The sequence below is a fragment of the Salvia hispanica genome, chromosome 4 (genome assembly GCF_029641045.1).
Source record: "Salvia hispanica isolate PSC_SH4W2 chromosome 4, Shi_PSC_v1, whole genome shotgun sequence".
Classification (NCBI taxonomy): domain Eukaryota; kingdom Viridiplantae; phylum Streptophyta; class Magnoliopsida; order Lamiales; family Lamiaceae; genus Salvia; species Salvia hispanica.
Genome location: NC_142695.1, coordinates 36,198,025 through 36,214,497, shown reverse-complemented (window position 1 = coordinate 36,214,497; position 16,473 = coordinate 36,198,025). Strand labels below are relative to the sequence as shown.

The window sequence follows — 16,473 nt, the reverse complement described above, 5'->3', positions numbered from 1 at the left end:
AATCTCATAATTTTTCCTAAATGGAAAATCCTATGATAATAGGTCATAGTCATCCATTTCAACTAAAATTATCCAAATCATAGGAACCTTTTCCAACTAAAATTAGCCAAGTCACAGGCACCTTTTCCAACTAAAATTCACCCCCTTCAATTAAAATAATCTCACAACTTAATCTTAGATGAATAATTATATAATAATGTGTCATGACAAACGGCACCTATATTTGTAAGTTATTTTCTAATTTTTACACCTCCAAGTTGCAAGGTTAGAAAACATAGTAGTAAACACATTTTAGACTTTGTACAAGAACTCAGATTTTTTATTTATCTGAATTTACAATGCAGATGATTATCTTTTCCTTTAGGCCATGTTTGGTTGGCGGAAAAGTAAAGTTGGCAAGGAAAATGATTTCTTGGAAAATGAATCCTGAGAATATGATTCCTAGTAACTTTACTTTCCTGTGTTTGAAAAATATCAAGATTTTAAATTTATATATGATTTAAACACCAAACTAAAAATACACTCATTATTTTTTTATTTATAAAAAAGAATAATAATATAAAATTTTAATAAATTATTAATTACAAATAATAATAATTATATTATTATGTTTTTATTACGATGTATAGTTTAAATATGAATTATTCATCACAATATATAAAATATAATTATAATTATAACTGTAGTTACATGAAGTATTATACTCATTTATTATAATAATAAATATAATAATTATTATATTATAATTATAATATTTATGGATATTATAATTGAAAAAAATTTATAAATTAAAATTGCACTATGACTTTGTTGATTAATTATTAATTTATAAAATATAATTATTATTATTTATTACGCGTTATATTGTATAATTATATTTTAACTATTTAATAAATTATTAACTACTATCATGAATTATTATAAAATATAGTTATAATTATGATAATTTTAATTATAATTATTTACTATAGTGAAATTAAGGAGTATGATTTATAATTTTAAATTATTTTTAAAACATTATAATTACTAATAATAATAATTAAAAAAAACTATACTATTTTGCATTAAATATGTAAGAATCCTAAAACTAGAAAAAAGAATACCTAAGAAAAGCTAGGATTCAGAATCCTGGAAAGTTGTACTAACTTTCCTTGTTCTCGGATTCTAATTACTTTTCCAGTTTGATTAAAAATCCAAACAAACACATGAATTTAAAATTTAAGGAATCAGATTACTTTCCCAGCCAGAATCCTGCCAACCAAACATGACCTTAGCGATAAATGATTCTTGGCTATAAGGGTTGACTGATCAAGTTCGCCAAAGAAGAGAAGCTTATCCCACATTGATCAAAATGTGAAACAGTTTCTACAAATTCTTTGCACATTGCTAAAGAGTAGTCAATAAATTAGCTACCCTAGAATATTCACCAGAAACATCTCTATATCTTTACTGTGTTATAAAATCATGTGTAAACAGCACATTGCTTCAACTTGAACAGTGAAATACAAATCAATTTAGTTTCATTTTAAGCTGCTGAAAGCAAGCATTTGAACAAAGATATAAAGGTACAACTGGTCGTATAAAACAGTGAATCAGAACACATACACACAAAGAATGCTAGAAAGTTTCCATACACCAAAAACTGATCAAATAAGATAAAATGGTACAAACTCAATACACAGAGGCCAGTTGTCATTCTCAATTGCACACATAAACCCCACTTTCATACCTGTGGTCAGTCTCATAGAATTCTGTCTTGCCCTCAGAAGCAGGTCTTAGTGAGATTCCAGACAAAGACCTATATCCTTGAGCAGAAAACTTGACATAAGCGACGATATCAAGCTCCGATCCATCATCATCTTCGCCTATATCAACTGGCATTCTTGCCTTGAGTATACCAGGATTTCCCTTCTGTGGAATCTCATCAATATGCCATTTTAGTTCTCTCTCGGACCTGTTCAACACTGCTTTAGGCGTCACTTTCAAAAGGGTCGGGTCAACGGGCAATTTGAGAACAATCGTTACATTGTTCAAGGGAGCTGGCAAGTCTGGATTTGAGACATACTGCACCATAATAGAAAGTAACGTTCCACTGAGACGTTTAGCTAGTCGAACCCTCAAAGGCAATGGAGTCATACGAGGTTGCAAGCTGTACTTTGCAATGGGTATAGGTTCCTCTGATGTAGCCGTCCTCACATGAAACAAACCATTTCCTAGGCTGCTCACCTTAGAGCCTTCCACTGCAAATCTCTTAATACCTTCTGCGCCTTCCAACTTGAACGAAAACTCAGTTTCCTTGTCGTCTGAAGGGGATTTAAAAGGCACTGTCTTAAGGTACACAACACCCATCAACCCCACTCTAGCAAGCAATGATTCTCTAAACTCTGCACTTATCTCTTCAACAATATACATCTCTGGACCCTTCATTTCAGTCTTCTTCACCAATATATCCTCAATCCTATCCCCAGCAGCAGCACCTTTAGCGACAGTTGCAGATGGCGGCTCACTGGTCTCCAAAAGCTCCAAACCACCAAGCCCCTGGTCCTTTGGAATCTTCTTAGTACCCACAAACTCAGATGCGTCCAATCCGCCACCCCAGGCATCATTAATACCTTCAAAATCTTCTGGCAACGTCGACCCATCATTAGAAAACTCAATGCCGCCATACTGCCCTTCGAACCCTTCCACGCCAATATGAGTGGACTCAGTAGCTGCAGCTGGAGGCAGACTAGTCACGTCGAGTCCTGCCAGCGCCTTGCTTACATCTGACAGGCCAGTATCCTTATCCTTCTTAAACCCTTCCATCAGCATTTCTTCTGGCTTACCAATCCTATCACTAGCCGCAAACGGATCCTTCTCCACCTCAGTCTCCTCAACCTTAGGCAACTCCTTCTCCTCAACCGGTTGGATAATCGCCAAAGTGGCAGCCACCTCATCTCCAGCCTGCAACGTCTCCGCAGGCAGCTCAAACGATGCCTGCGAAAACGACACCACGCTAGCCTCATGGTCCACCGCCTGCGGCTCCACGTTAACCCAGCTATCCGCTCCACGGATCTTACTCTCAGTCTGAACAGCCGAATGCACCATTTTCGCTATACCCTCGCCGTGCATCGACGCCAGCATCGCCGCAAGCCTAATGCCACTAACGCCCCTCAACACAATATCCAAAGCCATGTACACCTCCACGTATTTCTTCCCCAATTTCTCCGGCGTCACATCGACGCCGCGGCACGCAGTCACAATCACCGAAACCGCTTGATTAACGATATGGATGCACTCAAACACATTATTATGCAAATCATCAATCGTAGTAACACCTAGCACGTAAATTGAATTAACTAGACGGTACACAACTCGATAACGAGACTCAGCGCCGACAATCACCTGACCGGATGAGGCAGCCAGCGGGTCGTCGCCGAGCGAATCGGCCGATGAATCGGCGGATTGCTTGGCGAAAGAGTGACGGGTGCCGCGGAAGGAGGAGAGAGCCACGAGCGCGCGGGAAGGAGGAAACCATTCCCGAGTCTGGAGAAGTATGTCGGGGCCATTTACTGGTTGAAGAGCTAGGGCTAAACACGACATCCGTGGATCGATCGGTTCAGATTGGGGGAGACTAAGAATCGGGGGTTGGGGTTTTGGTTTTTCCCGGGGAGAGAATCTTGAATTCGAAATGTGAGGATTGGAGTGGCGGAGGAGTCTTCGGAGCTGGATTTAGGTGATTTTCCGACGATATTTGCGTCGGCAGATCGGAGATTAGATGAATGAATCTGGCGATGGTTTTTGCAGACAAGTCCCTCAGCTTTTGCTGATTTATAAAGTGACGCATATACTTTTGGCGACAGAGCCACTGCTGATTTAGTGAAGGGTATATTAGTCATTTCCATTTCCACTGCAAACACGACAAAGACAAGTACTCCCTCCGTCCCGCTTAAGATGACACGTTTTCCTTTTTAGTCTGTCCCAACTAAGATGACACATTTCCTTTTTTGGTAACTTTCTCTCTCCAATTAATACACTCAATCACTTTTTCTCACTCGTATTAAAATATTCATCTTTCTTTATCTCTCTACTTTAATACTTCCACCCACCTTCTCTCCAATTAAACACTTTAACTATTAACTCCTAAAATCTCGTGCCGGCTAAGCAATGTATCATCTTAGCCGGGACGGAGGGAGTAGAAGGGTAGAAGTTAGTACTCCCTCCGTCCCAAGGTATTAGACCAACTTTCCTTTTTGGGATGTCCCAACATATTAGACTCATTTCCTTTTTTAGCAAAAAGCATCTATCTTATTTTATTCCCCACCTACTTTTTTCTCTCTTCTCTCCCCTACTTTTTCCCTCTCTCATACTTTACTCTCTCCACTTTAACTATTTAAATATCAATTCCTTAAATCATGTGCCCAAAAGAAATGAGTCTAATACTCCGAGACGGAGGGAGTAGTAATTTCAGCATAATCAAGGCGATAACGAGGTTGAGCAAAAGAGTAATTTTACAAAATGCGATGAACACTCTGTATTAAGTGTCAGAAATCCTATTTCAATATTCAGCACTGTCGAAAGATTCAATCTTGAAAATGACTGAATCAGCATGCAGTTGCATGTGATGATATAGATACACAGATAGAGACATGGTTCTTTTCTCCTCTTCGAAAGATTAGTGAATTTGCTTTCTGGGATTCATCGTCGTCTCTTGAATTTTATTATTTGGGTTCGAATTCTTTTGGTATTAAATTAATTGATGGCGAATGCATCTGGGCTGGTTGCTCCAACAGTTCCCAGTTTGAAGAGGAGATTTTCTCCACCATTAGGCATTTATCGATCTGCATTTTGGTTCTACGACGGCGTTTCGAGGCGAACATTGTGTTTTAGTGCGGCGCAGGGCGCAGAGAAGCTTTCCCCTGCTCAACCGCTATCGCGCAGGTAGTTTATTCTTTCCAAAGATTAGATTTCTGATGCTTGCTTTTTGTGGGTTTGTATTCTTCTTTAGTTGCTCAAATATTTCGATTCTTAGCTTCATGATTTTGGGAAGTGTGAGTCTTCAGTGAAGAGATTTGGTGGTTTCTAGTTAGTGAGAAGTTGTTGGTGCTAACTTTGAATGAGGTAGGGTTAGTGTTTTGGCTGATTCGAATCTGGATCATTTTTGTTAGTATTTAATTGAAAATAACCCAAGAAACTAATGTTGCAAAGATAAATATGTATAAGAGATGAACTTTTTTGGAGAGAAAAGGAGAGATTCTTGTAGGGTCTTATGTGGTGTCTGCTGCCATAGACTAATTTGAAAACATGTTCTACGATATCTCAAGAGGTTTAGAAGCCAATCTGATTTTTGAAAGCTAATTATGGAATAATCTTGATTGGTGCTGCTTGTGTCGATTATGATATACATATTCTCTCTTGGTGGATATGAGTTTAGTTTTTATGTGCAATGTGCTGTAGTATTGTTTTTCGTTTAAAATGTATTTACTATGCATAATGGTATTGTAGTTGTCTTTTTTCACTATTCCAAATTCAATTGATATCTCATATGTATTTTGCGGATTCTTCTTTGTAAAGACTTGTCAGCAAAGGGTGCAAGTTAGTTGGATGTGGCTCTTCAATACCAAGTATTCAAATATCCAATGATAATCTCTCAGAAATTGTCGATACTTCGGATGAATGGATATCTGTCCGGACTGGAATTAGAAATCGGAGAATACTTTCTCGTGAGTTGTTTTTCCACTTAATGCTCAATCACTCCTGTACAAAGTCATGCATATTGAGATCAAATCACTAACAGCATTGGATTTGGCTGGACAATAAAACACTGATGTGATTAAGGGGATCTCTGTCATTTACTTTCTTCTACTCTAAAGCTGCTTTTTATTTTCTTTCTCATTTGAATCTTGAAGGCTGAGATGCTATGCTTATCATTCATTTTCGTTTTAAAAACAAATCTTGAAGGCTGAGGTGCTGTGTCTCAAGTTAGCATGCGAGATTCAGACACCTTTTTATATTATGATCCATGATCTCGATGGTGTCTTTGTGGTCTCTAGAGTCTAGACAGCATGAACATTCTGGAATTTACATGTCATCCGTGCTTCCTAGGATTATTAGCAATCTAACATGAATTTAGCATTATGACATTGAAACTCAGATAGTGTACCTACTGTAGCTGCAAAGTCCTTTCATATTATTCTGTGCATTGTGGATTTCACATTTACCTATCAAACAAGATTTATGTTTTTTGAGTTCTATTTCAGGACAAGACAGCTTGACAGCTCTGGCTACAGAGGCTGCGCAGAAAGCTCTCCAGATGGCTGAGGTTGAACCCAATGACGTTGACCTTGTGCTATTGTGCACTTCAACTCCAGAAGACTTGTTTGGGAGTGCTCCTCAGGTAATGTTTCCAGCAATATACCATGCTATGGAAATCTTTGTAAGTTTCTTTGTTCTTTTGTCTATGATTTTCCTCTGCTTTTACCTATTTCCAGATTCAAAAAGCGCTTGGCTGTGGTAACAATCCGCTGGCTTATGATATCACGGCTGCCTGCAGCGGCTTCTTGTTGGGCCTAGTTTCAGCTTCCTGCTATATTCGAGGTAAATCCTACTAATATAGAAAGAGACGAAAATTTTATTTGTTAGCTATAGTTTTTGTGAACACGAATAAAATTTTATGTATTAATAATTCAGGGGGTGGCTTCAATAATGTTCTTGTGATTGGTGCTGATGCTCTATCCCGCTACGTTGACTGGAAAGATAGAGGATCATGTATCCTGTTTGGTGATGCTGCTGGTGCTGTTCTACTACAGGTTAATCCCTTTTTCATATATTCTTATCTCTTTTTTTTCATATATTCTTACTTGTTTTCATATTATTTCAAAAGATCGGGATTTGCTTGATCTCTGTAAAAATTAAGTTCAAGTTTATTTTGTGAATGTACGTGGAACTACCATAGTTAAATTATCAAGCCTTTTTCTGCAACTAAATAGAATATAAGAGTGTCGATTGTCTCTATCTGATAAACGTCTCTACTTTTGATATCGAACCAATTAATAGATATGCATGTGTTGTGTAGGTTTGGCTGGTGTGTGTGTCATGCATGTCTTTCTTGCTCGCAATCTCAAAATAATCTCTCGATTCGACAAAATGATATTGCTGTCGTCTTTCTGCAGTCATGTGATAGTGAAGAAGATGGTTTATTTGCTTTCGACATGCACAGTGATGGTGAAGGTCAGAGGTAAATGAAACCTGCCCTTTGCAGAAACCAATTTCGTGTTTTTCCAGTTGCGCAATGAGCGTAGCTTGTGTTTTTCAGGCACTTAAAAGCCAACATGAAGGAAGACAAAACAGATCCTGAGTTGAGCACAAACGGTTCACTTCTTGGCCTCCTGCCCAAAGGCTCCTCCTCTTACTCGTTCATCGAGATGAATGGTAAAGAGGTCTTCCGCTTTGCTGTCCGTGTCGTTCCACATTCGATTGAACTGGCCCTAGAGAAGGCAGGTCTTGCTGTGTCAGACATAGACTGGCTAATTCTGCATCAGGTATGAATCTGTTTATCGTAGTCCGCATCAAGTAAACCAGACATTCATAGCTATACCATGTCGAACAGTTGGTAGGTGGCCTAATAAACGGGTGAATGCAGGCGAACCAGAGAATAATCGATGCAGTAGCCACGCGCCTGGAGGTTCCCCAAGAGCGAGTAATATCCAATTTGGCAAACTATGGCAACACGAGTGCTGCCTCGATTCCATTGGCGTTGGACGAGGCTGTGAGAAGCGGGAAGGTCCGAGCCGGTGATACCATTGCGACTGCTGGTTTTGGAGCTGGCCTTACATGGGGCTCTGCTATCGTTAGATGGGGATGATCATCGGCACACTCGTTTCTGGTTTTTTGAGTTCCATTTGCATGTTCTTTCGCAGCTCGTGTTGCCCTTTGCCTTAGTCGTGCTCTCTGTCTCTCACTTTGATAGTAGCTATGGAAATGAAGGAAATGTCTTGTTGATCAAGTGTTATTTGATTTGTTGAACAGTGATAACTGTTACTGTATATTAGCAGTAATAATCTTTTCTGATTATGGCAAAATTTTCTCTTTTTTTTTTTTTGTAAATATTGGTGGGCATATAGTTCCATAATACCAAGTGATTTTTGCTACTGAATGCTGAAATATGGAACCACAGATGGGTTGAACTGAAAGGAACAGGATGCTATGTATAAAAATTATCCTACCGCATATCTTACCGAAATTTATACCGACTAAATATTAATCTGTTTTTATACATAATTTGTATGACCAACCTTTAATACCTATCGGATTTCAATACAGCATACTGAAATATCTACTTTCCTAGAAAATTTGTTACCTAGTTCCATTTTTTTTCATCCATTTTTTTTCATCCTACAATTTATCACATTTCACTATACCAATTTTGGAAATAATCCTATATTCTACTAGCTTACTCAATATTATTATAAAACTAATATATTACTCCCTCCGTTTCATTATCATAGTAGTGAATGCATTTCTTTCCAGTACGGAGATTAAGAAAAAAGTGTGTAATGTATTAAACAAAAAAATAAAGTAAGAGAAAGCAAAAAGTAGAGATAATAAAATAAGCGAGTGGGAAAAGTTAAAAGTGAGAAAATGTGTTATATTATACTAAGAAGGAAATGACTCTACTGATATCGAACACCCAAAATGAAAAAATGACTCTACTACTATTGAACGAAAGGAGTGTACAAGACTAAAAGTAGAATTCATGTTACACTAACTTTTTTAACTCACTTTCATTACATTTCTTAAAACTCATGTTGAGTCAAAAATATGACAAATTTACAGAACGGAGAGAGTATTGTTTCATATCATTATAGTGGGAGTATATAGTATGCAAATTATGTTAACGTATTTCATAGTCCCGATCCAAAATTTGGTACTCCCTCCGTCTCACGTTACTTGAGGTGTTTCTTTTTGGCACGTGATCTAAGTAAGTTGTGTTTAGTGGGTTAAATAAAGTAAGAGATATCAGAGAGAGTAAAGTAAAAGAAAGAATAAAGTACGTGAGATTAGATGTTTTGTTTTTAACTAAAACAAATGACTCAAGTAACTTAGGATAATTCAAAATGGAATATAACTCAAGTAACTTAGGACGGATGGAGTATATACTACTCTCTCTATCTCCCAATATATATCTTTCTTTGATCTGACAAGATTTTAAAGAATGTAAAGGATAAGTTGAAAAAGTTAGTTATATATAAATCTTATTTTTATGTATTAATTTTATAATATACTCCCTCCGTCTCATAAAAGATGTCACAATTTCCTTTTTAGTTTGTCCCACAAAGATGTCACATTTTCCTTTTTGAAAAAAGTTCTCTCTCACATGAATATAAAAATTATATATTTTTCTCTCCATTTAACATACAAAACAAAACCTCCTAAAATCTCGTGCCGTCCCACAAGTGTGACATCTTTTGTAGGACGGAGGGAGTAATATAATAATATAAAGGAAAAGAGTTAATAAAATGTAACGTCTATTACAGATAAATATTTAGGTGATGAGTAGTACTCCTAGTATTTTTTTTCTTGAAGTTTGGTTCACTTACTTTTCGGTTGACAGAAGAGTGGTCATCGACTCATCTACTTCATAAAAAAGTAAAAAACCAAATTACATTGATTGACGCAGAAATATTTATTTATTTTTAATGGGACCATGAATAACATCCTCGAAAATAAGTAGATGCATCTTAGCATTCTGTATAACTCTCCTATCCATCACTAAATGTCTCAATTATGTCCCTTTCACTTGTCACTAACATTAACAAATGTAAATTAAAGTTGCTGAAAAAATTAGTAAAAGTGAAATAAAACATTTCATAATAGACATTTAAAAAGTGAAAGAAAAATCTAGTATTTTATTTCATTTGATCCCTTTCAACTATATGCAGTTACAAATACAATCATCAACAAGAAAAAAGAAAGAAAAATGAAAGATAACATTTTAACCCAAAAATATAAATGATACTACATGAATGAAGATTAAAAAGAAAACCTTGGTCTAAGCCATCTTGGTGGCTCATCAAGAGTTACTATATCTAACATCGAGTCGACATTAATCGCATATCATACATCTGTACTATAGCTACTAGTTATACGAAACAAAAAAGAAATCGTTAAAGAGGCAAAAATAGAAACAAAAAGAACATACAAAAACAAAATTTGTAGAAACAATCTTCTGAAGGCAAGGAGTTGTCTGTGCAGATTACCTCCCTTTATAGTTGAGAAATTAGCAATACTGTAATGAAGACCTTGTTTCTTTACCCGAGTCAACACATACACGGCGAGGGGCTCATCACCAGACATCCCGCAAGTACCTTCCTGTCGTTTGCAGATTTTTAACCTTGCCCTCAGCTTCAGAGCTGCTCAGAGAACCCTGTAATACCGAGTACGTAAGTATGAATAAGCTTAACACTGGTGATCTTTTTGGGAAGTTGAGCTTAATGTGATAAATTAACAAGTTGTATGAATCGACTTTAGCACATAGACTATAGCCAAGCAAAAGTTTGAATGCCCCAGCCAAAAAGAAAATTAAAAAATCAGAAATTCAAAAGGGCCAAAAAACCTCAAAACAAGTCCTGACTCCTTAAGTTAGCTGTCAATATCACACAACCTCAAAACGAGTATGCATGAAAAGAACAACATTGGCGTGTCTGCCACAATCAAGAATATGAAAGGTAATCGTATTAAATGCTAAGTATAAAGAGGATATGAAAGTAGTTCCAACCTCACGGCCCACAGAAAGGGACGGAACACAAGGACCACATTATAACCAAGAAATACAGAACCATAAGTCTCAGGAGGAACCAACCTGTTCTTGTGCAATTGTGTGGAGAGTTCGGTGTACATCACGTGCCATTCCCTTGGCATCACCACAGACGTATACATAGCCTCCATCGGAGATCATTTTCCACACGTCTGAAGCCTATTATTCAGTAGATTTAACCTAGATGTTAGTGAAATTTAACTCTTGAAGTTTTATTGTTGGGTGAAACTTGAGACAATTTTTTGACGAAGACTGCATACCCTTTGAGACATTCTGTGCTGTACGTATTCCTTGGTGGGTCCCTCTCGTGAAAATGCAACTATGAGCTCAGAAATCACTCCAGCTTTGACAAAGCTGTTCAGCTCATCTTCATAAATAAAATCCTGCAGGGTTGCAGAAAGTAAAAAAGAATTATTAGTTGGCAAACATTTTGAGAAAAGAACAAGAGGTTAACAATAGCCGAGTAGATAACCGACCAGTTTACGGTTCCTGCAACCAAAAAATAAAATTGCAGGACCAAGTTCAGCTCCAGATTCCTTTAGAGCTAACCTTTCCTGAAATATTGGTAGAAAATACCGGACAACACTAGTTAGAAAAATCAGAATTTAGGCCTCAAAAGCAGGTTTAAGCTCAAAATGCATTCACACAAACCTGAAGGAAACCCCTAAACGGAGCCAAACCGGTACCAGGGCCGACCATTATTATCGGTAGTTTAGGATCAGCAGGGAGTTTGAAGTTAGAGTTCCGAATAAAGATTGGTGCCCAACTGCAATCGCTGCTTTCCTCCAAAGGCATAGCATTCTGATAAGAGGTAGATTGTCAGGTATGAGGCAGTAGAACGTATGCTCATGTAACAAGTGGTACAAATTACGATTGGAATGGCTATTAGAAATGTCACGACGATTCATCATTCATCAATAAAGTTATTTTCAACCAAACTTGAAGAGCTAATATCCATTTCTTATTATCATCTCTGCTGCTGAAGATATACTTTATGAAGTAGATTTTAACTTTAATAAAATACCTTTATCCATGTAGAGCATATACCCTTGTGGATTCGTCCTGTTGGTGTTTTGTCGTAAACCAGAGCACAAGTTACATGAACTCTAGTCGGTGCAATTCTGAATGATAGTTGAGAAGTTGGTGAGAAGCTAAGATGATACTTATAAAACAAATTATCCAAAGAAAAGAACACACAAGGAAGAATTTCGCTATGTCCAGGAACATTTCATTTGAGCAGTTTATAACTCATAAGACGGCCTATTGCTGATATAGTTAGAACTGCAGCGCAAGCCTTGAGCTTTTATATCAAAATAATATCAAATGGAACTCACTTCGGGGAGGATGAGATAGAATAAAATCTGGGCTGCAGGCGAGGAGCAACTGCTGCAAAGAAAACACCTAGAGGAGGCTTGGCAGACTGGAAATCAGACATGACCTCAAGTAGGCTTCTTTGACTTGCAACTACATACTGTGCATATTCCTCCTGAAAATGTGGGAACATAAAAAATTACAAGGTAGAATAACAAGGTAATAGTCAACCGAATGAACAATTCAAAAACCTTTCCATCGGGAGATGCAAGATACCGGAGCCGATCAGCTTCACTTTGGTCGGAAGCATATTCTGCTAATGCAACTAGCACAGACTGGAAAAAACATGTGTATGTTTGAGCTTAATTCAAATCCATTAGCAAATAGGACAATAAAGGGGTGACCAATATACCTTTTTGGGCATACTCATAAGATCTGCATATTTGGTTAGCGCTGTTCGCAAAGTGCAAGGGCGGAATGGAGGTGGCAAGGAGCTTCCACTGAGTGGTGTGCCATCCTCGTTATCGGTATGAACTGAAAAATATGTTTGTGGAGACAGGTTTAGTAATTTTTCTGCTTCCTCGACATTCTCAAGCAAATTCTCACAGTAGACACCAACATGGTCCCCTGTTTCATAACTGTGGAATAAATAAGTACGTAAGCAAATATTAAACTACCTCATCTTGAACTAAGTTAAAAGTCAAGTTGATGCCAAAAAGAAATTACAATATGCAACGTAATATCGTATAGACTAAACAAATATAGTAGTATAAACTTACACAAGTCCTGTGCCTGATATGTCAAACTCCAAATGAGTGCAAGAACGATCTGATGCGGGAGTATGGAGCTCTTTCTTTACAGCAACATTTGCCCTTAACGAACAAAGATGCAAAACGATATTAGAAGAAAAATCCTTAAATTACAGCAGAAAATTTTGAAAAGACAACAGAAGCAAACTTTAAGTACCTGCAGGGATGTTGAGCATCATAAACAGTGTTACCATTGGCATAACCATTTGGTGAGCCATTATCCGTAACTGATTCATCTGGTTTGTCATGGAGCACAACACGATACTGCAAAACCACAGCGGTGTATGGAGTGGAAACCGTTGCATCATCCTCATTGTGGAGCAGTTTATCCAACTCAGGCCACACTAATTCACGCCTGTATCAGCAAAGAATCTTAAACACACACATGCGTACACATGCATAATAGATGTCCAGGTCCAATCATTCCAACAATTTATATGATCTAATTACCATGCAGTAAAGTCATCTTCTATGCATTGATCATCATCTCCAAGGCCTACTGGGACAAGCTTCTTTCCTCCTGAATTCAGGCAATATTTCACTTTTTAAAATATGTAAAGAAACGGAATACAGCGCTTCAATATACTTAACAATGCCAAACATAGTTTGCAGGAGATAAATCTACCAATTGAGATTGTCATGAATGTTAATCGAGTGTCTCGCATGATAAAAAAAAATTATACCATTAACTATCCAAATGAAAAAACATTCTCAGAATCAGAATACCTTGCTCGGTGATAAGGTCATCTACCACTATCGCAATCTGTCAATAACAATTAAAGAGCGAAAAATAAAAAGTCCATCATATACATGATTGTACAACTTAAGGATGGTCGACACTAGCAACTGAACAAATGTTGGCCACTAGCAGTTATATACCTTGTTGAAATGCTCGTATTGTCTATTCCCAAGACCAAACACTCCATACTGAAGATTCTTAAGCCAGTCCTCCCTATCTTTTAACTGCAACAACAATGCTCAACATCAATCCCAAATACAACATTGTATCGTGAAAGTGAATCCATCCTTCACTGCTAAGACGCTCTACCTCAGTAAACCATTTGTAAAACCTCGCGGCATTGTCAGTAGGCTCACCGTCTCCATATCTGCAGCCAGCCAAACCTCAAGTAAATTAATACTTAAATCACAATTCTACAGAAGAGATCCTAACGTTTTCCCGTCACTGTGCAATCAAGTTAAAATATTAAGGGAACCTACGAGGCGAGGAAGAAGAATGCTAAACTCTCCTTCTTCAACTTCTCCTCGTACTCGTCTTCATCGGCAGCGTAATCATCCTATCACCATCCAAAAAAGTCAAGACCAGAATTCTGCACTACTAGAACAAGGCAATAAAAAAATAGGAGATAGAAAAGTAAAACAAGAGCATACCAAGTCAATAACTTTAAACTTTGCCTGTGGATATCTAGCTTTGGCTTCCTCCACAAATGCCTACAACACAACACTAAAATAATCATTCGGCCGGCAAAAGTAAATCTAAGTCTTTCCCCAAAAAGTAGCACCAGTTAAAGTTGCCGGCAATAGAAAAGCGTTTACATCATGCAGCAAAAATCCACAAAATAAAAGTTAAAATCCACAAAAATATGCACGATTTTCCTACTTTTGCAAAACCTTCAGCTGTGCCAGTCTGTGTGCCGAAGAAGACGGAAACTTTGGTCTTGTCGTCGTCTGCTTCCTCCGGCTTGGGCACGACCAGCTTAGGCGGCGGCAGCTGCTTCTTCCCGGCCGATCCGGCGGTGCGGCGGCAGGCAAGCAGCACGATGCAGCCTGTGAGCACCGCGACGGAAGTAGTGAGCACCATCGCGGCCACACCCTCAGTATCGCCATTTAAGATCGCCGCTACGAAATCGAGCGGCGACGAGGGTGCCATGATTTTCTCGAACTATATTTCCGTAATCAACCAAAACAAATGCAATCAAATTACAAAATCAAAGAATTAAAAATCTCTAATTATGGAGTGGTCGGTGGAGTATAAATTCAGAGTCTCTCGGTTTAGGCGATTTAGGAGAGATAATAGGGATACGTCGTCGGGAGCGACTCTGTTTTCCACAGATGGAATGAGAGCTGCTTTAGCTATTCAATGGAGTTTATTGACACCAAAAAATTCACCCTCAAATACGACCCCGTATTCTTGCTCTTTTTTTCTTACTCCGTATTTAATTAATATACTTTACTCCATTTTTTTATATGCTGTACTACTCTAAACTTAAATTCGTCAATTATTTATTTATTTGCACAAATACTATATATTTTTATTTATTAGTATATCGAATTTTTTATTTTTAATTTAAGTATACTACTTTGATATATTTAAAAATTACTAGCAATATTACTCCATTAAACTAGCTTCTATTCTCTGTTACAGTAAGTAGTAGCTAATAAGAAATTAAATTTTACAAGGAATATATTTAAAATAGGTTTCTTAAAAGCACTTTTAATATACTCCATATGTTACTATTTCTCTGTTGTACGAAAGTGTTACAGAATGACTACTACATACTGTCTACTTACTTAAATTAGTATTAACAACCTTGCTATTCACATTCACTTAAATGAATACTTCTACAAATTATAAATAATTCAACAGAAATAAAAACTCATATCTTGTGTACAATTTTAAAAAATGTGCTTCTCCCTTCTCACTATATTATATGAAACATTTCCTATTCGGCATAGTATTTTATATATATTTTTTTTTTTGAGTAGATAAGGATAAAGTAAAACATACTAACGTAAAAATAATTATATTTTTATTTTAGTAAATATGTTAATTAGAATAAGACATATTTCATTTATATACTAACACTTAATTAAATTCAATATTTATTTTTTTAAAAAATTATTGTTTCTGATATACGTAAGTGTAGTGGTTTAATAATATTTACAATAAAAATTGCGATAAGGAAACTTTTTAGCATATGTTTATTATCTGTAGCTTTCAGTTTTTACATAAAATTACAACTAATAAAATAATACCTTTTGTTACAAAAAAATGTAAAAGACTATCATTGAAATATTCAAGTATGATAGGAGTATACATTAATGTATTAAAAACTAATTGAAAATTATACATTTTATACTTGTGAGCCATAAAATGATATAAAATTAAAAAATGAAAATATATTTTCCCAATTTTTTTTCTATTTTATGTGGACTAGAATGTAAAAGTAATACTTTATGTGGACTAAAATGTATTTTTGTAGACTTAATTTTAATTAATAGTACTCGTATTGTTTAATCAAAATTTAGTGTAGTTTAGTTAGAAATGATAAGTACTTCATGAAATCATGTAATTTCATTCAAGTAGTGTGGATCAATATATATTCATAATTAAATTTATTGAGAAATAAAGAAATAAAAGAAGTCCACTACCTTCATTTTTCTTCACTAAAACGTCTATATAAAAGATAAAGTAGTACTACAATTTTTCCCTGTACATAACTAAATTGGTCTTCGTTAATCCTCTCCAAAGCCGAATACACACACGCTCACAGCTCATCGTCATACAATTTGTATATTCAATCGTTCCATTCTATTTCA

At 36.5% G+C, this 16,473-nt stretch overlaps 3 protein-coding genes across 3 annotated transcripts; 1 reads left to right on the top strand and 2 right to left on the bottom strand.

Annotated features, from left to right (window-relative positions):
* Nucleotides 1-1,503: 1,503 nt before the first annotated feature.
* On the bottom strand, nt 1,504-3,807 carry LOC148928560 (uncharacterized). Its single transcript, XM_089069540.1, has one exon. The coding sequence runs from the start codon at nt 3,580-3,582 to the stop codon at nt 1,699-1,701; it is 1,884 nt and encodes a 627-aa protein (XP_088925666.1). The 5' UTR covers nt 3,583-3,807; the 3' UTR covers nt 1,504-1,698.
* Nucleotides 3,808-4,460: 653 nt separating this feature from the next.
* On the top strand, nt 4,461-8,085 carry LOC125199315 (beta-ketoacyl-[acyl-carrier-protein] synthase III A, chloroplastic-like). Its single transcript, XM_048097374.2, has 8 exons — nt 4,461-4,920; nt 5,554-5,702; nt 6,240-6,376; nt 6,471-6,576; nt 6,670-6,788; nt 7,152-7,216; nt 7,295-7,520; nt 7,622-8,085. Exons 1-8 carry the CDS (start codon nt 4,739-4,741, stop codon nt 7,841-7,843), a joined length of 1,206 nt encoding a protein of 401 aa, XP_047953331.2. The 5' UTR covers nt 4,461-4,738; the 3' UTR covers nt 7,844-8,085.
* A 1,864-nt stretch (nt 8,086-9,949) lies between these two features.
* On the bottom strand, nt 9,950-15,004 carry LOC125199316 (NADPH--cytochrome P450 reductase-like). Its single transcript, XM_089056264.1, has 18 exons — nt 14,534-15,004; nt 14,305-14,364; nt 14,134-14,210; nt 13,964-14,021; nt 13,795-13,878; nt 13,642-13,678; nt 13,366-13,435; nt 13,073-13,270; nt 12,886-12,978; nt 12,519-12,744; nt 12,358-12,441; nt 12,130-12,281; nt 11,820-11,916; nt 11,447-11,596; nt 11,272-11,349; nt 11,056-11,178; nt 10,841-10,954; nt 9,950-10,405 (listed from the first exon to the last, which is right to left on the bottom strand). The coding sequence occupies exons 1-18, from the start codon at nt 14,801-14,803 to the stop codon at nt 10,325-10,327; spliced, it is 2,052 nt and encodes a 683-aa protein (XP_088912390.1). The 5' UTR covers nt 14,804-15,004; the 3' UTR covers nt 9,950-10,324.
* Nucleotides 15,005-16,473: the final 1,469 nt, after the last annotated feature.